Genomic DNA, 24146 nt, shown 5'->3' on the forward strand with positions numbered 1-24146 from the left:
CCCTCTGCCTCCTTGTTTTCTCCACCTCCCCTCTGCCTCCTTGTTTTCTCCACCTCCCCTCTGCCTCCCGTTTTTCTCCTCCTCCCCTCAATTGCCTCCCGTTTTTCTCCTCCTCCTCCTCCTCCTCCTCCTCCTCCTCATCCTCCCGTTTTTCTCCTCCTCCTCCCGTTTTTCTCCTCCTCCTCCTCCTCCTCCTCCCGTTTTTCTCCTCCTCCTCCTCCCCTCAATTGCCTCCCGTTTTTCTCCTCCTCCTCCTCCTCCCCTCAATTGCCTCCCGTTTTTCTTCTTCTCCTCCTCCTCCCCTCAATTGCCTCCCGTTTTTCTTCTTCTCCTCCTCCTCCTCCTCCCCTCAATTGCCTCCCGTTTTTCTTCTTCTCCTCCTCCTCCCCTCAATTGCCTCCCGTTTTTCTCCTCCTCCCCTCAATTGCCTCCCGTTTTTCTCCTCCTCCCTTCAATTGCCTCCCGTTTTTCTCCTCCTCCCTTCAATTGCCTCCCGTTTTTCTCCTCCTCCTCCCTTCAATTGCCTCCCGTTTTTCTCCTCCTCCTCCCTTCAATTGCCTCCCGTTTTTCTCCTCCTCCTCCCTTCAATTGCCTCCCGTTTTTCTCCTCCTCCTCCCTTCAATTGCCTCCCGTTTTTCTCCTCCTCCTCCCCTCAATTGCCTCCCGTTTTACTCCTCCTCCTCCCCTCAATTGCCTCCCGTTTTTCTCCTCCTCCTCCCCTCAATTGCCTCCCGTTTTTCTCCTCCTCCTTCTCCTCCCCTCAATTGCCTCCCGTTTTTCTCCTCCTCCCCTCTGCTTCCTATTTTCTTCTCAATTCTGCTTTATATTTTTTCCTAAGTTTTCTTCTTCTCCTTCTCCTCCTCCTCCTCCTCTGCCTCCCGTTTTCTCCTCCCCTTCTGCCTCCCGTTTTCTTGTCCTACTCCTCCTCCTTTCTGCTTCCCATTTTCTCTTCTCTTCCTCTACTCCCCCCCCCCCCCCCCCCCCACCGCTCTGCCTCCCATTTTTTTCTCCTCTTCTTCCCCTCTGCCTCCTATTTTCTTCTCCTCCTTTCTGCTTTATATTTTATCCTCCGTTTTCTTCTTCTTTTTCTCCGTTCCCCCTTCTGCCTGCTGTTTTCTCCGTCCCCCTTCTATCTGCCTCTCGTTTTCTTGTCCTCCTCCCATCTGCCTCTCGTTTTCTTGTCCTCCTCCCATCTGCCTCTCGTTTTCTTGTCCTCCTCCCATCTGCCTCTCGTTTTCTTGTCCTCCTCCCATCTGCCTCTCGTTTTCTTGTCCTCCTCCCATCTGCCTCTCGTTTTCTTGTCCTCCTCCCATCTGCCTCTCGTTTTCTTGTCCTCCTCCCATCTGCCTCTCGTTTTCTTGTCCTCCTCCCATCTGCCTCTCGTTTTCTTGTCCTCCTCCCATCTGCCTCCCGTTTTCTACCTTTTCACCTTTGCATCCCGCTTATTCTTCCTCCTTCTCCTCCCCTCTGCCTCCCATTTTCTCTTCTCTTCCTCTACTCCCCCCCCCCCCACCGCTCTGCCTCCCATTTTTTTCCTCCTCCTATGCCTCCTATGCCTCCTATTTTCTCCGTCCCCCTTCCCTCTGTCTCCCGTTTTCTCCTCCCCCTTCTGCCTGCTGTTTTCTCCTCCTCCCATCTGCCTCTTGTTTTCTTGTCCTCCTCCCGTCTGCCTCTCGTTTTCTTGTCCTCCTCCCATCTGCCTCCCGTTTTCTTCCTTTTCCCCTTTGCATCCCACTTCTTCCTCCCCTCTGCCTCCTTTTGCACCCAGCTTCCTCCTCTTCCACTTGGCATCCCATTTCCTCCTTCTCTGTACATTCCACCCCTTCTGCATCCTTTTTCCTCCTCCTGTGCATCCTATTTTTCTCTGGTCCCACCTGATTTCTGCATCCCAGTTTCCTTCTCCATGTCCCGTTTCCTCAGCAGGACTTACAGCTTTGTTGGCCTTTTGTCAGTTTCCTAGTTGAGGATTAGCTTGTCAGTATGCATGGCATTGTGATATCACTGCCTCGCATACTAAATTTGTCCATTAAATCCCTTGTCATGGGTGCTTTCTGTGTGTGGTTTGTATGTTCTCCCTGTGTTTGTGTGGGTTTCCTCTGGGTGCTCCAGTTACGGCTGTACACTTGGTCCCTGATAACTTGTAGTAATTCTTCTTCCTCTCCGCAGCTCTCAGAGGGTCCATCCTCGGCGGAAGTAGTGGCGGCGTCCCGTGGGGGGCTTCCTCTGGCCCTCGTCATGCCGTCCAACGCCCGGGCTGGCAGTCTGAAGGACCCTGAGGTAGCCGAGCTTTTCTTCAAAGATGACCCAGAGAAGCTGTTTGCGGACCTGCGGGAGATCGGGCATGGCAGCTTCGGAGCGGTCTATTTTGTGAGTCCCACTAGCAAAACCTGTTATTTGGGGGGAGCTCTTACCAGCCACTAATGTGCACGTCTCTCTCCTTTTCCCAGGCCCGTGATATCCGTAACAATGAGGTCGTTGCCATTAAGAAGATGTCCTACAGTGGGAAGCAGTCTAATGAGGTGGGTGTCTCTGGGACAGATGTGGGACCCATAGGGGCTCTTTCCTTGCGGTCTCCTAATGACGTTCTCCTGCTCCCCACAGAAATGGCAGGACATCATCAAAGAAGTGAAGTTTCTCCAGAAGCTGAGACACCCGAACACTATTGAATACAAAGGATGTTACCTGCGGGAGCACACAGCCTGGGTGAGTCTCTATTGCCACACAAGGATCGTACCTGCCAGGGGTCTCTGCTGCGAGAGTGCGTCACCTGCTCCGCCCTCACAGCGCTGCTACAGTCATTGCTTCCTGCTTGCATAGCGTGTTGTAGGTGTATTGCAGGTTGGGCCCAGGACCGGTCCTCCCGCCACATGTGGAGCCTTGTTCAACCTTTCAATCTAAGTGATCCAACAGAACATTATTTATGTGTCTCCCAGGCTGTGCCAGTTGCGATCAGGTTATTGTGGATGTGGCCGCAGACCATGTAGCTCTGGGGTAGCCAAGTCCAGTTCTCAAGAGCTACCAACAGTTAATATTTTTCCAGTAATTAGCTCCACCCGTGGATCTTCTAAAATGTGTCAGTGAGTAATGAGTGCACCTGTGCAGCAGCTAGGTAGTCTGGAAAATGTGACCTGTTGGTAGCTCTCAAGGGCTGAAGTTGGCTACCCCTGATGTAACTCATTTCATCGAAGCCGCTGGGATATGAATCCGTACACGTGGGCACTGTGTGTGTGGCCTGGTTGGTTGGTCGGGTGTAGAAAGCCTGTTTAGCCAACACACAGTGAATTCTTATTCCTTCAGTTGATAATGTGATGGGTTTCTACCAGTCTGTAAATGCGGGGTGGGTGTGGGTGTGGTATGGGACCCCGTCAGTCGGGATCCCGACAGTCATTATCCCGACGTCGGGATCCCGACTGGCCGGAGTCAGACAGCATGGCGAGTGCAAAAAAGCCCCTTGCGGGCTCGCTGCGGGCACGGTGGCTCGCTACGCGAGCCACCTATTCTATTCTCCCTCTATGGGGGTCGTGGACCCCCACGAGGGAAAATAGCGGGTGGCCGTCGGCGTTTTGACAGTCGGGATCCCGACATCGGGTAAGTGATTGTCGGGAACCCGTCCAGCACCCGGTGGGGGTATAAGCCAGTATGGAGGTTTGTAGTGCGGAGCTCCATTGTACTTCCATCTGTCTGGCGCATGACCCAGCGGATGCTCCCATCCATAGGCGCTTCCTGCGCGGTGGTCATCCCGGGTTGGTGGGATTGGTTGCCTCAGTAGTGTCCCATTGCCTGTATGTATTGTAATAGCTGATTGGCTCTGGCATTATGAGAAGGGTGGGATGTAAGATCGTGTCCAATTGGATTTCACAGTAGGCTTTATATGACAGGCCCTAGGGTCCACACTATATGGTAATCAGACACTGATGTGACAGAGGCGGATGGGAAAAGGATACCACGGTTACGTCCCTCGCTCAGAGCGGGCATGGCCAGAAGCACGGGAAGACTGGAAGGTCTGGGCAGTGCCAGGACTGTACTAGAGGGGGGCGATAGCCTGCATGAGCCAATGGCCATGTATGGGGGAGTGCATGTAATATTCAGGGCATGTGTGCTGTTGCTGCGTGTACAGCAGGAGTTGGCTGGACATGTGTACATGCAGCTCACCAGCTTATTTGCAGAGCCGCCAGTACATATAAAGCAGAGCCGTGAAAGTGCTGTGTGTGGGAGGCTGAAGCAGCACACTGTGTGTACAGAAAAAGCCATCACAATAGCCCCCTGCGGGCTGCCCGCGTCACTGCCAAACGCCCCCTCTCCCTTGACTGCTGTCATCTGCTCACCTCTGCCCTAGTGCAGGCCTGTGTCCTCTAACGGCTGTGTGGTCTGTGGTCGCCCGCTGATCTGCCTGGGTGCCCCCCTCTCTACTACCCCCTGCGGTAGCAGCTCTCCCCTATGCCACAGCTGCTCCTCTCTCTCGCTCTGTAACTGCCCCCTGCTGTAGCTGCTCTCCCCTACTCCGCACATGCCCCTCTCTCTATTGCTCTGTAACTGCCCCCTGCTGTAGCTGCTCTCCCCTACGCCGCACCTGCCCCTCTCTCTATTGCTCTGTAACTGCCCCCTGCTGTAGCTGCTCTCCCCTACTCCGCACCTGCCCCTCTCTCTATTGCTCTGTAACTGCCCCCTGCTGTAGCAGCTCTCCCCTACTCTGCACCTGCCCCTCTCTCTATTGCCCTGTAACTGCCCCCTGCTGTAGCAGCTCTCCCCTACTCCGCACCTGCCCCTCTCTCTATTGCTCTGTAACTGCCCCCTGCTGTAGCAGCTCTCCCCTACGCCGCACCTGCCCCTCTCTCTATTGCTCTGTAACTGCCCCCTGCTGTAGCAGCTCTCCCCTACGCCGCACCTGCCCCTCTCTCTATTACCCTGTAACTGCCCCCTGCTGTAGCAGCTCTCCCCTACGCCGCACCTGCCCCTCTCTCTATTGCTCTGTAACTGCCCCCTGCTGTAGCAGCTCTCCCCTACGCCGCACCTGCCCCTCTCTCTATTGCTCTGTAACTGCCCCCTGCTGTAGCAGCTCTCCCCTACGCCGCACCTGCCCCTCTCTCTATTGCTCTGTTACTGCCCCCTGCTGTAGCTGCTCTCCCCTACTCCGCACCTGCCCCTCTCTCTATTGCCCTGTAACTGCCCCCTGCTGTAGCAGCTCTCCCCTACGCCGCACCTGCCCCTCTCTCTATTGCTCTGTAACTGCCCCCTGCTGTAGCTGCTCTCCCCTACTCCGCACCTGCCCCTCTCTCTATTGCCCTGTAACTGCCCCCTGCTGTAGCAGCTCTCCCCTACGCCGCACCTGCCCCTCTCTCTATTGCTCTGTAACTGCCCCCTGCTGTAGCAGCTCTCCCCTACGCCGCACCTGCCCCTCTCTCTATTGCCCTGTAACTGCCCCCTGCTGTAGCAGCTCTCCCCTACTCCGCACCTGCCCCTCTCTCTATTGCTCTGTAACTACCCCCCTGCTGTAGCAGCTCTCCCCTACACCGCACCTGCCCCTCTCTCTATAGCTCTGTAACTGCCCCCTGCTGTAGCAGCTCTCCCCTACGCCGCACCTGCCCCTCTCTCTATTGCCCTGTAACTGCCCCCTGCTGTAGCAGCTCTCCCCTACGCCGCACCTGCCCCTCTCTCTATTGCTCTGTAACTGCCCCCTGCTGTAGCAGCTCTCCCCTACGCCGCACCTGCCCCTCTCTCTATTGCCCTGTAACTGCCCCCTGCTGTAGCAGCTCTCCCCTACGCCGCACCTGCCCCTCTCTCTATTGCTCTGTAACTGCCCCCTGCTGTAGCTGCTCTCCCCTACTCCGCACCTCTCTCTATTGCCCTGTAACTGCCCCCTGCTGTAGCAGCTCTCCCCTACGCCGCACCTGCCCCTCTCTCTATTGCTCTGTAACTGCCCCCTGCTGTAGCTGCTCTCCCCTACTCCGCACCTGCCCCTCTCTCTATTGCCCTGTAACTGCCCCTTGCTGTAGCAGCTCTCGCCTACGTCGCACCTGCCCCTCTCTATTGCTCTGTAACTGCCCCCCTGCGGTAGCAGCTCTCCCCTACTCCGCACCTGCCCCTCTCTCTATTGCTCTGTAACTGCCCCCTGCGGTAGCAGCTCTCCCCTACTCTGCACCTGCCCCTCTCTCTATTGCTCTGTAACTGCCCCCTGCTGTAGCAGCTCTCCCCTACGCCGCACCTGCCCCGCTCTCTATTGCTCTGTAACTGCCCCCTGCTGTAGCTGCTCTCCCCTACGCCGCACCTGCCCCTCTCTCTATTGCTCTGTAACTGCCCCCTGCTGTAGCTGCTCTCCCCTACTCCGCACCTGCCCCTCTCTCTATTGCTCTGTAACTGCCCCCTGCTGTAGCTGCTCTCCCCTACTCCGCACCTGCCCCTCTCTCTATTGCTCTGTAACTGCCCCCTGCTGTAGCAGCTCTCCCCTACTCCGCACCTGCCCCTCTCTCTATTGCTCTGTAACTGCCCCCTGCTGTAGCAGCTCTCCCCTACTCCGCACCTGCCCCTCTCTCTATTGCTCTGTAACTGCCCCTTGCGGTAGCAGCTCTCCCCTACTCTGCACCTGCCCCTCTCTCTATTGCTCTGTAACTGCCCCCTGCTGTAGCAGCTCTCCCCTACGCCGCACCTGCCCCTCTCTATTGCTCTGTAACTGCCCCCTGCTGTAGCTGCTCTCCCCTACGCCGCACCTGCCCCTCTCTCTATTGCCCTGTAACTGCCCCCTGCTGTAGCAGCTCTCCCCTACTCTGCACCTGCCCCTCTCTCTTGCTCTGTAACTGCCCCCTGCTGTAGCAGCTCTCCCCTACTCTACACCTGCCCCTCTTGCTCTGTAACTGCCCCCTGCTGTAGCAGCTCTCCCTTAAGCTGCACCTTCCCCTCTTGCTCTGTAACTGCCCCCTGCTGTAGCAGCTTTCCCTTAAGCTGCACCTGCCCCTCTTGCTCTGTAACTGCCCCCTGCTGTAGCAGCTCTCCCTTAAGCTGCACCTGCCCCTCTTGCTCTGTAACTGCCCGCCCTTACACCCCACCTGCCCCCTCGTAGTTTTATTTATATTCAGCTTCCATTCTGCTGGGCCACGCCTACCCCTCTCTGTTGGAGCCCCACCCCTTCTATGTTGGGCTTCTCCTGTTCCCCGCCTCGCATGCCTCTCCCCTTCTCTAATCAGCGACTTTCCCTTGTGTCATGTCTGTACCCTCCGTCCTCTCAGTTATTAGTTTTTCCCTGTATCTACCTCTCTTCCCTTATTCACCAGGACTGGTTGTTGCCTCCTGACCTCCCATGTTCATTATCCCTGTATCCTATTTATACTGTGTATACTGTGACCTGTCCTCTCTTTGTATCCCCCTGACACCGCACTTATATTAATAATCTGTCTCTGTCTTCCAGCTGGTGATGGAGTACTGCCTGGGCTCCGCTTCCGACCTCCTGGAGGGTGAGTGTTGCATTGGATTGTGGGGGATTTATTACCGCTGATAAAGTATTTGCTCCACTCTTCCTCATGCAGCACCGTAACTGTCCGCAGCCACTTATTGGATATTGGTTTCAGTTTGACTGACCTGCACTAGGCCGGTCAGTGCTGAGATATGTATAGGGCATAGCAAGCTGCTGCTTCCTGAAGATCCTGAGCTGTTTAGAGTTCTCGGTCATGTGACGCCTCACTTCGGGTAGTGTCACAGGGACTGATACGCCGGTATATAAAGCTGTTATCTGCTTATGTGACAACATCCCCAGAGAACACTGATTACTGCTGGCATCAAGGGTACAGTTAGATGTGTCCTGACATCTTCCGATCTCTATGCAGTGCACAAGAAACCTCTCCAGGAGGTGGAGATTGCTGCTATTACCCATGGTGCGCTCCAAGGCCTGGCCTACCTCCATACACACAACATGATCCACAGGTAAGTGTCCAGGGGAGGCCTCAATACAGTCCCCCTCCTTTACCCTTATGCATCTTTCTGACCTCCCCCTGCAGAGATGTGAAGGCCGGGAATATCCTCCTCACAGAGCCAGGATTGGTGAAACTTGGGGACTTCGGCTCCGCGTCCATAGTGGCTCCAGCTAATTCATTTGTGGGGACACCATACTGGTAAGAAATGGATCGGGTATATTGGGTGGAGGGACCCCTGGCCCACACAGTACCTAACCCACGACAGATAATGTATAGCAAGTAGAAAGACCCTGCCCTGACCCAGCCAAGATGTAGCGTAGGAAAGTCAGAACCCACCCAGTATGTAACGCAAGACGGACTGAACCCAGCCAGTGACAGACTGAACCCAGCCGGCCCGCGGCGCATGGCGGACTGAACCCAGCCGGCCCGCGGCGCATGGCGGACTGAACCCAGCCGGCCCGCGGCGCATGGCAGACTGAACCCAGCCGGCGCATGGCGGACTGAACCCAGCCGGCCCGCGGCGCATGGCGGACTGAACCCAGCCGGCCCGCGGCGCATGGCGGACTGAACCCAGCCTGTACGTAACAAAGGTCAGGTGGTAGGTAGTATGGGGAGAGACCATAGAATATGTCAGCCACCCATACTTGCCTTGTAAGGCTGTGAATGTATTTCCTCCCATCAGGATGGCTCCAGAGGTTATACTCGCCATGGATGAGGGCCAGTATGATGGCAAGGTGGATGTATGGTCACTGGGGATCACCAGCATTGAGCTAGGTGAGAATTTGCATTGTTTTAGTGCATACCTGCTGTTCCCCATTACTTTCTCCTTAGGGAACACGTTGGTCATTCTTCTGTTCTTCTTTGGCAATGTGCCCCTATAATGTGCAGGGTGGTCAGGGCCATCACCACACTCTATATTAACACTTGGCACAGGTGGTGTCTCAGCATGCATACTGCCATCCAATAACCATGCATTTGTTGGTTGCACTGCACACATTGCCATATCCCGCAGCACTCTGCAGTTTCTATTTCACCATATATTTCTAATTGTATCCCCTTTGTTTAGGTGAGATTTCTACCTATTAATAGTGTATGGTATTAAAGTGATTGTCTGTCTTTACCTTGTGTAGCTGAAAGGAAGCCCCCACTCTTCAACATGACTGCTATGAGTGCCTTATACCACATCGCTCAGAATGAGTCTCCTGTCCTACAGTCCAACCACTGGTGAGCACTACACCCTCACATTACAACTGTACATACAGTCCAACCACTGGTAAACGCTACACCTGCATATTACAGCTGTACATATAGTCCAACCACTGGTGAGCGCTACACCTGCATATTACAGCCTGTACATACAGTCCAACCACTGGTAAACGCTACACTTGCATACTACAGCTGTACATATAGTCCAACCACTGGTAAGCGCTACACCCTCACATTACAGCTATACATACAGTGCAACCACTGGTGAGCACTACACACTCACATTACAGCTATACATACAGTGCAACCACTGGTGAGCGTTACACCCTCACATTACAGCTGTACATACAGTCCAACCACTGGTGAGCACTACACCCGCACATTACAGTTGTACATGCAGTACAACCACTGGTAAACTCTACACCTGCATACTACAGCTGTACATATAGTCCAACCACTGGTGAGCGCTACACCCTCATATTACAGCTGTACATGCAGTCCAACCACTGGTGAGCACTACACCCGCACATTACAGCTGTACATGCAGTACAACCACTGGTGAGCGTTACACCCGCACATTACAGCTGTACATACAGTCCAACCACTGGTGAGCGCTACACCCTCACATTACAACTGTACATACAGTCCAACCACTGGTAAACGCTACACCTGCATATTACAGCTGTACTATAGTCCAACCACTGGTGAGCACTACACCCTCACATTACAGCTATACATACAGTCCAACCACTGGTGAGCACTACACCCTCACATTACAGCTGTACATATAGTCCAACCACTGGTGAGCGCTACACCCGCACATTACAGCTGTACATACAGTGCAACCACTGGTGAGCACTACACCCTCACATTACAGCTGTACATATAGTCCAATCACTGGTGAGCACTACACCCTCACATTACATTACAGCTGTACATGCAGTCCAACCACTGGTGAGCACTACACCCTCACATTACAGCTGTACATACAGTCCAACCACTGGTGAGCGTTACACCCGCACATTACAGCTGTACATACAGTGCAACCACTGGTGAGCACTACACCCCGCACATTACAGCTGTACATATAGTCCAATCACTGGTGAGCACTACACCCTCACATTACATTACAGCTGTACATGCAGTCCAACCACTGGTGAGCACTACACCCTCACATTACAGCTGTACATACAGTCCAACCACTGGTGAGCGCTACACCCTCACATTACAGCTGTACATGCAGTCCCAACCACTGGTGAGCACTACACCCGCACATTACAGCTGTACATGCAGTACAACCACTGGTGAGCGTTACACCCGCACATTACAGCTGTACATACAGTCCAACCACTGGTGAGCGCTACACCCTCACATTACAACTGTACATACAGTCCAACCACTGGTTAACGCTACACCTGCATATTACAGCTGTACATATAGTCCAACCACTGGTGAGCACTACACCCTCACATTACAACTGTACATACAGTCCAATCACTGGTGAACACTACACCCTCACATTACATTTACAGCTGTACATACAGTCCAACCACTGGTGAGCGTTACACCCGCACATTACAGCTGTACATGCAGTCCAACCACTGGTGAGGGCTACACCCGCACATTACCGCTGTGCATACGGTCCAACCACTGGTGAGCGTTACACCCGCACATTACAGCTGTACATGCAGTCCAACCACTGGTGAGGGCTACACCCGCACATTACCGCTGTGCATACGGTCCAACCACTGGTGAGCGCTACACCCTCACATTACAGCTGTACATACAGTGCAACCACTGGTGAGCAATACACCTGCATAGTATAGTACAGCTATACATACAGTGCAACCACTGGTGAGCACTACACCCTCACATTACAGCTATACATGCAGTCCAACCACTGGTGGGCACTACACCCGCACATACAGTCCAACCACTGGTGAGCATTACAGTAGCGCAGGACATTGTAATGTTTTTACCTAATTTTATCTTCATTTTAGTTCACAAATAAAATTTGTCCTGCAGGTCGGAATATTTCCGGAATTTTGTAGATTCCTGTCTTCAAAAGATTCCCCAGGACAGGCCGAGCTCCGACATTCTGCTTAAGGTAAGTTGGTTACCCACAATATATAAGGGATGCTGAATCCTTGGTTCCCATCAGAATATAAGGCAGATTTAACCCTTTGTTGGGCTTGTAACAACCTCTTCTGAGGCAGCAGTGTGGGCAAGGTTTGTAAACTGCGCTGGAGTTCGTGTTAGTCGCATAACCTTATTGGTGAGACCGTTTCCGATGGTGTCGCTGAAGACTTTACCCTATTGGCTGCTATGATGATTTGCCTATTTTTGCACCCCCACAGCTGTTATATTTGGCCGCTACTAATGAGCCTGTGGTACATACTGTACTTTAGTAATTAGTCTGCAGTATAATATCCTAGTTTCTTTATTTTTAATTAATTTAAAAGAGAACAAAACTCATAAAATAATGTTTCCCTCCCAGCACCGATTTCTGCAAAGGGAGAGGCCGCAAACCGTTATCATGGAGCTGATCCAACGCCACAAAGGATGCTGTACGGGAGCTGGACAACCTGCAGTACCGCAAGATGAAGAAAATCCTCTTTCAGGACACCCAGAATGGGCCCAACACAGAGACCACTGAGGAGGAGGAGGTGAGCGCACTCTGCGGGGAGGGAGTGTGAGTGTCTGTGATGGGCGCTGTGGGTGGAGTGCCCGTCATTGATTGGAGGGTTACAGCCATGGGCGAGGGACAGCGACATGGGGTGGAGTGTGAGTGTCTCTGATGATGAGTGCTTGGTGGGTGCTATGCGGTGTAGTGTCCATCATTGATTGGAGGGTTACAGCCATGGACGAGGGAGGGTGACAGAAGGGGTGGGGTGGAGTGTCCATCACCGATGAGAAGAAAATCAATTATTGTGAGGAAATCAAACAGCGCTGTTAGAGGAAGATGTAGTGTGTGGGGATGTCCGGGCGGTGTGTGGGGATGGCCTGTAGGGAGGGAGGTGGGATTCCAGCCAGGGAGTGAGGGAGGCGGGATGTGGGGATCTGAAGGGAGGGATGCGGGATGTTCGGGTGGTGTGAGGATGCTCTGTAGGGAGGGAGATGTCAGGTTGGTGTGCGATGATGGCCTGTAAGGAGGTAGGCTAGATGTCCGGTCGGGGTGTGAGGATGGTGGCGGGATGTCTGGGCGGTGTATGAGGATTCTCTGTAGTTAGGCGGGATGTCTGGGTGGTGTGTGAGTATGGCCTGTAAGGAGGGAGGCTGGATGTCCGGGCGGTGTGTGAGGATGGTCTGTAGGGAGGGAGTAGGGGATGTCCTGGCTGTATGTGAGGATGGTCTGTAGGGAGGGAGGTGGGATGTCTGGGTGGTGTGTGAGGATGGCCTGTAGGGAGGGAGGTGGGATGTTCGGGCTGTATGTGAGGATGCTCTGTAGGGAGGGAGGCGGGATGTCCGGGCGGTGTGTGTGAGGATGGCCTGTAAGGAGGGAGGCTGGATGTCCAGGCGGTGTGTGGGGATCTGTAGGGATGGTGGCGGGATGTCTGAGCGGTGTTTGAGGATGGTCTGTAGGGATGGAGGCGGGATGTCCGTCTGGTGTGTGAGGATGAGTGTAGGGATGGTGGCGGGATGTCCGGGCGGTGTGTGAGGATGAGTGTAGGGAGGGAGGCTGGATGTCTGGGCGGTGTGTGGGGATCTGTAGGGATGGTGGCGGGATGTCTGAGCGGTGTTCGAGGATGGTCTGTAGGGATGGAGGCGGGATGTCCGGCCAGTGTGTGAGGATGAGTGTAGGGAGGGAGGCTGGATGTCCGAGCGGTGTAGGGATGTTGGTGGGATGTCCGGCCGGTGTGTGAGGATGAGTGTAGGGATGGTGGTGGGATGTCCGGCCAGTGTGTGAGGATGAGTGTAGGGAGGGAGGCTGGATGTCAGGGCGGTGTAGGGATGGTGGTGGGATGTCCGGCCGGTGTGTGAGGATGAGTGTAGGGATGGTGGTGGGATGTCCGGCCGGTGTGTGAGGATGAGTGTAGGGAGGGAGGCTGGATGTCCGGGCGGTGTAGGGATGGTGGTGGGATGTCCGGGAGGAGTGTGAGGATGGCCTGTAGGGAGGTAGGTGGAATGTATAGGCGGTGTGTGAGGAGGATCTGTAGGCAGGGAGGTGGGATGTCCGGCCGTTGTGTGAGGATGAGTGTAGGGAGGGAGGTTGGATGTCCGGGCGGTGTGTGGGGATCTGTAGGGATGGTGGCGGGATGTCTGAGCGGTTTTCGAGGATGGTCTGTAGGGATGGAGGCAGGATGTCCGGCCGGTGTGTGAGGATGAGTGTAGGGAGGGAGGCTGGATGTCCGGGCGGTGTAGGGATGGTGGTGGGATGTCCGGGAGGAGTGTGAGGATGGCCTGTAGGGAGGGAGGTGGAATGTCCAGGCGGTGTGTGAGGAGGATCTGTAGGCAGGGAGGTGGGATGTCCGGGCAGTGTGTGAGGATGAGTGTAGGGAGGGAGGCTGGATGTCCGGGCGGTGTGTGGGGATCTGTAGGGATGGTGGCGGGATGTCTGAGCGGTTTTCGAGGATGGTCTGTAGGGATGGAGGCGGGATGTCCGGCCGGTGTGTGAGGATGAGTGTAGGGATGGAGGCGGGATGTCCGGCCGGTGTGTGTGAGGATGAGTGTAAGGATGGTGGCGGGATGACTGGGCGGTGTGTGAGGATGAGTGTAGGGAGGGAGGCTGGATGTCTGGGCGGTGTGTGGGGATCTGTAGGGATGGTGGCGGGATGTCTGAGCGGTGTTTGAGGATGGTCTGTAGGGATGGAGGCGGGATGTCCGGCCGGTGTGTGAGGATGAGTGTAGGGATGGTGGTGGGATGTCCGGGCGGTGTAGGGATGGTGGTGGGATGTCCGGCCGTTGTGTGAGGATGAGTGTAGGGATGGTGGTGGGATGTCCAGGCGGTGAGTGAGGATGTGTGTAGGGAGGGAGGCTGGATGTCCGGGCGGTGTAGGGATGGTGGTGGGATGTCCGGGAGGAGTGTGAGGATGGCCTGTAGGGAGGTAGGTGGAATGTCCAGGCGGTGTGTGAGGAGGATCTGTAGGCAGGGAGGTGGGATGTCCGGGCGGTGTGTGAGGATGTGTGCTGGGAGGAAGACGGTATGTCCGGGTGGTGTGTGAAGGGCAGGTGGGATGTCCGGGCGGTGTGTGAGGAGGATCTGTAGGCAGAGAGGCGTTATGTCTGGGCGGTGTGTGATGATGTATGTAGGGAGGGAAGCGGGATGTCCGGGTGGTGTGTGAGGATGGTATGGAGGGAGAGAGGCAGGATGTCTGCCAGTGTGTGAGGATTCTCTGTAGTTAGGCGGGATGTCCGGGCGGTGTGTGGGGATCTGTAGGGATGGTGGCGGGATGTCTGGGCGGTGTTCGAGGATGGTCTGTAGGGATGGTGGCGGGATGTCCGGGAGCTATGTGAGGATGGTCTGTAGGGAGTAGGGATGCCAATCCCGGGGCATTTTTTTTTTCAATCCCAGGATTCGGCCTCCATGATTTAAATAAAAAAAATACCCACGTCCCTCCTCCCCAAACTGGCCGAATAAATCAGACTAATCCCCAACATTTTCTCACTATCTCCCCGTCCCTGCACTGCGCTGTCACTTACATGATGGTGGTGACAGGCAGTAGCAGGACCATCTTCAGTGGGCATGCGGCTGGGGGCTGATCAGCGGGGCGGCTGGGAGCACCTCAGCGGGCGGGCGTGTGGCCAGGACAGTGTGCTGCAGCGGCATGATGGCGGCCGGGCTCTGCAGCGTGATGTGATGTCGGGTCACGCTGCGCAGCCCAGCCACCGTCATGCCCCTACAGCACACTGTTCCAAACAGCCGTCTGCTGGCATTTTTACAATCCGGTACTAATCCCGCAATCCCAGGATTGGAAGGCTCAATCCCGGTATTCAAATCCTGCTGTTTTTATGCCAAAATCCCGGGATCCCGCCAATCCCGATCCCGGGATTGTCCTCCCTAGTAGGGAGGGAGATGGGATGTTCGGGCGGTGTGTGAGGATGGCCTGTAAGGAGGGAGGCTAGATGTCCGGGCGGTGTGGGGGGAACTGTAGGGATGGTGGCGGGATGTCTGGGCGGTATTTGAGGGTGCTCTGTAGAGAGGGAGGTGGGATGTCTGGGCAGTGTGTGAGGTTGGCCTGTCTGGGCGGTGTGTGGGGATCTGTAGGGATGGTGGCGGGATGTCTGGCCGGTGTGTGTGATTGGCCTGTAAGGAGGGAGGCGGGATGTCCGGGCGGTGTAGGGATGGTGGCGGGATGTCCGGGCGGTATTTGAGGATGCTCTGTAGAGAGGGAGGCGGGATGTCCGGGCGGTGTAGGGATGGTGGCGGGATGTCCGGGCGGTATTTGAGGATGCTCTGTAGAGGGAGGCGGGATGTCCGGGCGGTGTAGGGATGGTGACGGGATGTCCGGGCGGTATTTGAGGATGCTCTGTAGAGAGGGAGGCGGGATGTCCGGGCGGTGTAGGGATGGTGGCGGGATGTCTGGGCGGTATTTTTTAGGATGCTCTGTAGAGAGGAAGGTGGGATGGCTTGACATAGAACTGAAGTTGTATCCAGTATTTGTAATGGTGGTTGTTGGAAGTTGTTATGCTATACTGGGGATACAAATGGGATAGTGGTCCCTGAGGATAAGGGAGGTGTCTCAGAATGAGGTGTCATACATACGTCAGCCCTGACCATCTCTTTACGTCTTCCAGGAGTCGGAGCAGTTCCTTCATTGCACGGGCACCATAACCAGCATGGAGAGCAGCCAGTCTGTACCCAGCATGTCCATCAGCGCCAGCAGCCAGAGCAGCTCTGTAAACAGCTTGGCCGACGCCTCAGACGACAGCGGAGAAATGGCAATGATGCAGGAGGGAGAGCACACGGTGACATCCAACAGCTCCGTCATCCACCGGCTGCCGGTAAGGCTTCTATGACCAGGAGGACAGCGGGGTAATGTTGGTACCTGTTTGGCCTTATTTGTGCCCTCTGTCATTCCTCGATCTATGCAGAGTTGGAACCAAGGGGTTCTAGGTAGACTGAGCATCTGGGGGCATTCGCAGGGGGCAGCAGCGGTGCACTTGTTTGCAACAGGTTCATTTTTGTACACATGGTTGTAATGGAATTGCCATTAATCCGTCTTTACAAGACCAGGACATATTTATTCCCATACAGCGGTCTCCCTGGCACCCTCGCCATCCCTCCGATAACAAGCTGCCTTTCTTTCCAGGCTCACGATAACATTTACGATGATCCATACCAGCCAGAGATGGAGGCACAGCAGTCGTCCTCAGCGGCTCGGCGTCGGGCCTATTGCCGCAACCGGGACCACTTTGCCACCATCCGCACCGCCTCCCTGGTGAGGGTCTTCCTGATGAGTTTGGTGTCTCTCGTGCATCTCTGCCAGTCTCCCACTGTCCTCACATCTCCTCTTTCTGTGCCCCGCGCTCCAGGTGACGCGGCAGATCCAAGAACACGAGCAGGACTCCGCCTTGCGGGAACAGATGTCTGGGTACAAACGCATGCGGCGGCAGCACCAGAAGCAGCTGATGGCTCTGGAGAATAAGCTGAAGTCGGAGCTGGATGAGCACCAACAACGTCTGGACAAAGAGCTGGAGGCTCACAGGAGCAACTACGTGGCAGAGACGGACAAGCTCTCCAAAAAGCACCAGGCCATCTTTGAGAAGGAGGTACACTGGTGTCTTGTGGGGGATGCGTGGGCAGATGGATTGTGTGTGAGGGTCTGGGGAGTGTTTGAGGAGGAACATCCATTGTTGGGACAGGCTAGGGTTCTTTGGATGGAATCTGGGTTCGAAGTAGGGATACGTCAATCTTGGAGAGGATAAGGAACATTGAGGGTGGAGGATGCATGAGCCCGAAGGTAGGAAAGGGGGATGGGGACAATATACGCTCCGATGGTAGTGCATGGCATAGACGCTCTGGTAATGGTTCTGCTAAATGGGTAATGTGGTCACACGCAGCTGTTGATGGTATACATGTTTTGTGTTTCCCAGTCTAAGGCAGCCATGACGGAGGAGAAGAAGTTTCAGCAGCACATTTTGGGTCAGCAGAAGAAGGAGCTGACTAACCTGCTGGAGAGCCAGAAGCGTCAGTACAAGATCCGCAAGGAACAGCTGAAGGAGGTGGGGAGCGATGGGAGGAAGATCTGACACCATTGGGTGTCTACGACCTGTCTGTCGTACAGCGGGGGGGGGGGGGGGGGGGGGGTGCAGCTTCCAAAGTGTCTGCCTTTAATGCCATCCTGGTACTGTGGAAATACCTTCTGATCCCTGATGTGTGCAGCATGTGTACGAGCACAGATGAGGAATAGGCAGCACAGACAGGAGATCTGCCCCCGGGAGTAGGGGCACTGGCACAGAGCAGGGAAGACCCAACCTATGGCTGTAGGTGCTGTGCGAATACAGGGCCTGGCTCTGTGTGTATGTAACCTGCATGTTGCCTTGTTACCCTCAGGAGCTGCAGGAGAACCAGAGCACCCCGAAGCGGGAGAAGCAGGAATGGCTGCTCCGTCAGAAGGAGAGCATGCAGCATTACCAGGCGGAGGAGGAGGCCAACCTGCTGCGCCGTCAGCGCCAGTACTTCGAGCTCCAGTGTCGGCAGTATAAGCGCAAGATGCTCCTGGCACGTCACAACTTGGACCAGGACCTTCTCAGAGAGGTCAGTGAGATGTCTGGTTACTGGGTGAGGAGCAGTGGTACATAGACGCACCGTATTGGGTATAATGCAGCAGTACGCCTTTCTTCCCTCCCAAGGAGCTGAACAAGAAGCAGACACAGAGGGACCTGGAATGCGCCATGCTGCTGCGCCAACACGAATGCACCCAGGAGCTGGAGTTCCGTCACCTGCAGCTCTTGCAGCACACGCGCAGCGAACTCATCCGCCTGCAGCACCAGACTGAGCTGGGCAACCAGCTGGAGTACAACAAGCGCCGGGAACAGGAGCTTCGGCAGAAACACGCCGCTGAGGTCCGGCAGCAGCCCAAGAGCCTGAAAGTAAGGCCTGGGGATGATGAGGAGGAGGAGGATGAGGAGGGGGGAGAGGGAGGCACGTTCAGCCTCTGCAGCTCTGAGGATGAGGAGGAAGCGGCAGATGTGGGGTTATCTGCAGAGCGTACTGAGGCAGATGGCTGTCCAGACTCTGATGTCCCTTACTTTGAGTTGACGTCTTCGCCGTGGGTGCTGGAGCCGGATGTTCCTCTCCGCCCGGCGCCTGCGCAGGCGTCTACGTCATTACCGAGCCATGCTCTCTGTGCTGTACTCACTCTTCTGGCAGCTTCCCGACCCTCCTGCCCCTGGTCTCTGCTTCCTCTGCTGCTGGCCGTCCTTACCCTCTGGCGGCCAGGACCCCTACTAGATTCCGCTCTGGTGGCCCTGGAGACTCTAGGGGCCAGCCTGCTCTGTGGCTACATATTGCTGTGCTGGGTGTTTGCTTTGAGCCGAGCATCGTTCATGTTGCTGGCCCAGGGCTGGGGGGCAGCGGCCGTGCTGGCGATGAGCTACCGGCTTCGGCTATATTATGTGCCGGTGCTGGCCATAGCCGTTGGGGTGTTCACATCTCCTGGGATATTCCTCTCCATCTTTCTGGTGGCTGGTCCCCTGGGTCAGTCCGCCGGCCAGTGGCTCAAAGGGTGGCCAAAGCGCGCGCGCAGGTTGTGGCTTAGAGCACTGCTGCGATTGCCGCGGCCACTGTTCAGAGTCCTACAGCGCTGCGGGGCAGCCGGCGAGGGCGGGCTCTTCTACCTATTCCCAAAGACATACAAGGGTGGCTTCCGCAGCCGTATACCTGTCCTTGCCAGCAAGTCCTCTACAGGGACCAGCAGCCGGCCCTTGTGGTGGAGGCGGCTCCTGCGGTCTCCCTCGCACCTGGCAAAAATGCTGAATAATAGGTTAGCGAGGGGGGTCCGGAGACTCTGCACAGTGCTGCCCCCGGTGGCTCTCCTGTATATGGAGAGGCTGAAGCTGTTGAGGGAGGAACGACCTAGTCGCATTCCAAGGCTGATGAGCCGAGAGCAGAGACGAAGGCTATCTGCAAAGCGTAGGGAGCAGCGGGGACCACTCACAGGGAAGACTGCGGGCAGAGCTAGCGCAGCCAGACGGACAAGTCCTCCAGTCCCATGGAGGTGAGACCGCCTCATCAGCTGCCCCAAATCCTAATGTGCCTTATTGCATGCCATGAGGGTGAATCATTACATGGTAGTGATTCCCTCCATTGCTGCTCATTTTCTCATGCCTCAGGGGTGCCACCTTGTGGCCATCAGGCAAAATGATGAATGTGACAAGTGTGTTGCACTACTGCACAGTTCATGTTGTACACTGCTGTATTAACGAGCACCGTCACCAGATTTCTCTATGCATTATACTTCAGGACTAGATTTTGCACATAGTTTTTCTAGTATGGAAATGTTCCCCCCCATGGCGGTGCTGCGGACCCCCATGTAGTTTGCGCCCTGTGCTGTATGAGAGTAGGCGCATTATTACAGCCTGTAGTTCAGTCCCCTGAGTATATAAAGCTGGCCAGGGCTGTAGTTCAGTCCCCATAGTATATAAAGCTGGCCAGGGCTGTAGTTCAGTCCCCTGAGTATATACAGCTGGCCAGGGCTGTAGTTCAGTCCCCTGAGTATATACAGCTGGCCAGGGCTGTAGTTCAGTCCCCTGAGTATATATACATCTGGCCAGGGCTGTAGTTCAGTCCCCTGAGTATATATACATCTGGCCAGGGCTGTAGTTCAGTCCCCTGAGTATATACAGCTGGCCAGGGCTGTAGTTCAGTCCCCTGAGTATATACAACTGGCCAGGGCTGTAGTTCAGTCCCCTGAGTATATACAGCTGGCCAGGGCTGTAGTTCAGTCCCCTGAGTATATACAGCTGGCCAGGGCTGTAGTTCAGTCCCCTGAGTATATACATCTGGCCAGGGCTGTAGTTCAGTCCCCTGAGTATATACAGCTGGCCAGGGCTGTAGTTCAGTCCCCTGAGTATATACAGCTGGCCAGGGCTGTAGTTCAGTCCCCTGAGTATATACAGCTGGCCAGGGCTATAGTTCCTTCCACTGAGTATATACAGCTGGCCAGGGCTGTAGTTCAGTCCCCTGAGTATATACAGCTGGCCAGGGCTTTAGTTCAGTCCCCTGAGTATATACAGCTGGCCAGGGCTGTAGTTCAGTCCCCTGAGTATATACAGCTGGCTAGGGCTGTAGTTCAGTCCCCTGAGTATATACAGCTGGCCAGGGCTGTAGTTCAGTCCCCTGAGTATATACAGCTGGCTAGGGCTGTCGTAGACGTCCAGTGATTTCACAGTATTAGTGCAATACGTTGTCTGTAACTGATCACAGATCCACCTGTACAATCATTGGTCGTGTCTCTTTAAACCAGGAATGGGGGAACCTTTGGCTCTCCAGCTGTTCTTGAACTACACATCCCAGCATGGCCAAATAGCAAAACTGGGCATGCTGGGATGTGTAGTTCAACAAACTGTTCCCCCATCCCTGCTTTACATGGAAGCCTGAACTGATATGGGCTGGCCTTATAATTATGGGGTGTCATTTCCATGTGACAGGTTTTGTTGGGACCGAAATTAGGGATGAAACCACTAGGAGGCGCCTTTTTTTAAGGGGTTGGTTTGTTTTTGTTTGTTGTTTTTTTTTTTTCTGGTGTTGGGCTCATGCTGGTCTCTGTGGCAGGGGAGAGGTAATGTGGCATATATTCCCGGTCAGTACTATGTAACCCGCAAGGTGTTTCTGCAGCTTTTAATCGTTATACCACTGATGCTCAATGCAGCAAGACAGTGACACCACTGGCCACTTTGTGTATTACAACAGCTTGCTGGCAAATGCAGGTGGGCATCCTCAGAGTAAGTACACTCAGATCTGCAGATTGAGGTATGGGAACAGAACGAAGGTGGTCAGCCTGTGACTCTTTTTGAAACACTGCAAGCTGGTACTTGTAGTTACACAAAAAGTTAGTGTCACAATCAGGTCATCTAATACCAGCTGCTTTGTGTATTACAGCCCATTACCCAGAGCAGTGCATTAGGAAGTGCTGCTGGTGACACCTAGTGTCTGCTGTGGTGTAATTACAACCCATTACCCAGAGCAGTGCATTAGGAAGTGCTGCTGGTGACACCTAGTGTCTGCTGTGGTATTACAGCCCATGACACAGTGCAGTCTATAGGAAGTGCTAGTGGGGACACAGTGGCTTCTGTGTGTATTACAGGTCTTTCCTTTTGCATCCATGTTCCAGGTTCTTTAGTGAGTTACATGAAGGTTGGTTACTTGCAACTTGGTTAACTCTTTGAGCCGTTTCCCTTTCAGCCCATTAACCCTTTCTGTGCCTGAGACCAGCCTCCCCAAAACACAAACTTGGGATAAAGAGAATTAAAAAAAAAAAAAAAAAAAACAGAACAAAACAAAACACCCTTTTTGTGGCATTTCACCCTTTTTATTTCGTTCTTAAGATTCCTGTTTCATTTTTTATTTATTTTAACCCTCCCCCTTTTGCACATTGTAAAAACTGCTGACATTTCTGTGTTTTTATCAACACACAAAATATATATATATATTTAAAGTTTAACCCCTTTGCTGCCATGAGGCGAGCCAGTAGAGGCAGCGAAAGGGTTAAATCTATTTATTGTTTCCAATATATATATATTATATATATTTTTTTTATTTTTTGTTCTATCTCCCAATGTAAATTAGTCTTTTATGTTCTATTTGTGTGTTTTGTTTTTGTTGTGTTTTTTTTTTTTTTGTAATAAACATGTTACTGGAACCAGAGCTCATCCAGTTTGTGTCATTTCTTTCAATCGGGAATCATTCATCTTGATGTTTGGGGTCGGTGAAGCGTAGGGGAGAGGGTGTGGCCCCCCGATAGAAGGCGGAGAAATGGTTAATGGGCTGTTGCTCTGCAGGTGCAGGGAATGCTGAGTAACCTGCTTTATAACATCACCGAGCACTGGGGAAATGCTGGGTATGATACTGATTGGGGGGGGGGGGGGGGGTCTGCTGGGACTCATTCATCCTGAGTCTGGACTATTTCTCAACCTGAGTGTGCTGGAAGTGCCCAATTTAATAAATGGGGTATTATGCTAAATATTTAGTATGATTCAAATTTTATGTATCATATGTCAGAGCAGCCAGCTACCAAAATCACATTGCACTAATGCCTGCACAGTACTGCAGCCTTTGTGTGTCTGTCTTCTTAGTATCTGTCTCCCTTGACAGTTCTGCAACCTCTGCATGTCTGTCCCACTCTGCATTGTACCACAGCATCTGCGTTTCTGTCCCCCCCCCGTACAGTACTGCGGCCTCTGCGTTTCTGTCCTCCGTACAGTACTGCGGTCCTGTCCCCCGTACAGTACTGCGCCCTCTGCATGTCTGTCCCCGTACAGTACTGCAGCCTCTGCAGGTCTGTCCCCCGTACAGTTCTGCGGGTCTTTCCCCCACTTCCTGCACAGTACTGCGCCCTCGGCAGGTCTGTCCCCCACCCCCTGCACAGTACTGCGCCCTCGGCAGGTCTGTCCCCCACCCCCTGCACAGTACCGTAGCCCTCGGTGGATCTGTCCTCCCAACCCCTGCACGGTACTGCAGCCTCTGTGTGTCTGTCCCCACCGCCCCCTGCACAGTATTGCAGCCGCTGCGGGTTTCCCCCCACCCCCTGCACGGTACTGCAGCTTTTGCGTGTCTGCCCCCACCACCCTCTGCACCGTACTGCGGCCTCTGTGTGTCTGTCCCCCGTACAGTACTGCAGCCTCTGCGTGTTTGACCCCGCCACCCCTTACACAGTACTGAGTACTGCAGCCTCAGCGTGTCTGTCCTCCCGCCCCCTGCACAGTACTGCAGCCTCTGCGTGTCTGTCCTCCCACCTCCTGCACAGTACTGCAGCCTCTGCGGGTCTGTCCCCCGTACAGTACTGTGGCCTCTGCGGGTCTGTCCTCCCACTCCCTGCACAGTACTGCAGCCTCTGCGGGACTGTCCCCCCGTACAGTACTGCGGCCTCTGCGGGTCTGTCCCCCACCCCCTGCACAGTACTGCGCCCTTGGCGGGTCTGTCCCCACCCCACCCCACCCCTGCACGGTATTGCAGCCTTTGCGTGTCTGCCCCCACCACCCCCCGTGCAGTACTGCGGCCTCTGTGTGTCTGTCCCCCGTACAGTACTGCAGCCTCTGCGTGTTTGACCCCGCCACCCCTTACACAGTACTGAGTACTGCAGCCTCAGCGTGTCTGTCCTCCCACCCCCTGCACAGTACTGCAGCCTCTGCGTGTCTGTCCTCCCACCCCCTGCACAGTACTGCAGCCTCTGCGGGGCTGTCCCCCGTACAGTACTGTGGCCTCTGCGGGTCTGTCCTCCCACTCCCTGCACAGTACTGCAGCCTCTGCGGGACTGTCCCCCCGTACAGTACTGCGGCCTCTGCGGGTCTGTCCCCCACCCCCTGCACAGTACTGCGCCCTTGGCGGGTCTGTCCCCACCCCACCCCTGCACGGTATTGCAGCCTTTGCGTGTCTGCCCCCACCACCCCCCGTGCAGTACTGCGGCCTCTGTGTGTCTGTCCCCTGTACAGTACTGCGGCCTCTGCGTGTCTGTCCCCTGTACAGTACTGCGGCCTCTGCGTGTCTGTCCCCCGTACAGTACTGCGGCCTCTGCGTGTCTGTCCCCTGTACAGTACTGCGGCCTCTGCGTGTCTGTCCCCTGTACAGTACTGCGGCCTCTGCGTGTCTGTCCCCCGTACAGTACTGCGGCCTCTGCGTGTCTGTCCCCCGTACAGTACTGCGGCCTCTGCGTGTCTGTCCCCCGTACAGTACTGCGGCCTCTGCGTGTCTGTCCCCCGTACAGTACTGCGGCCTCTGCGTGTCTGTCCCCCGTACAGTACTGCGGCCTCTGCGTGTCTGTCCCCCGTACAGTACTGCGGCCTCTGCGTGTCTGTCCCCCGTACAGTACTGCGGCCTCTGCGTGTCTGTCCTCCCACCACCTGCACAGTACTGCGGCCTCTGCGGGTCTCTCCCCCGTA

At 54.9% G+C, this 24146-nt stretch overlaps 2 protein-coding genes across 2 annotated transcripts in view; one reads left to right on the forward strand and one right to left on the reverse strand.

Moving 5' to 3' along the window:
- The window catches only part of LOC146019826 (nucleoside diphosphate kinase A1), a 179729-nt gene that overhangs the window by 82653 nt on the left and 72930 nt on the right, over positions 1-24146 (reverse strand). The window lies entirely within an intron of this gene.
- The window catches only part of TAOK2 (TAO kinase 2), a 45706-nt gene that overhangs the window by 14911 nt on the left and 6649 nt on the right, over positions 1-24146 (forward strand). The window contains 17 exon segments of the mRNA XM_083152404.1: positions 2167-2367; positions 2448-2519; positions 2602-2703; positions 7400-7445; positions 7815-7911; positions 7986-8099; positions 8584-8675; positions 9032-9125; positions 11133-11214; positions 11605-11661; positions 11663-11773; positions 15843-16049; positions 16358-16486; positions 16581-16817; positions 17142-17270; positions 17602-17805; positions 17901-18140. Coding sequence (XP_083008530.1) covers positions 2236-2367; positions 2448-2519; positions 2602-2703; positions 7400-7445; positions 7815-7911; positions 7986-8099; positions 8584-8675; positions 9032-9125; positions 11133-11214; positions 11605-11661; positions 11663-11773; positions 15843-16049; positions 16358-16486; positions 16581-16817; positions 17142-17270; positions 17602-17805; positions 17901-18140 — 2145 coding nt within the window. The 5' untranslated portion in view covers positions 2167-2235.

This window comes from Crinia signifera, chromosome 7, assembly GCF_055691185.1.
Source record: "Crinia signifera chromosome 7, ASM5569118v1, whole genome shotgun sequence".
NCBI lineage: Eukaryota > Metazoa > Chordata > Amphibia > Anura > Myobatrachidae > Crinia > Crinia signifera.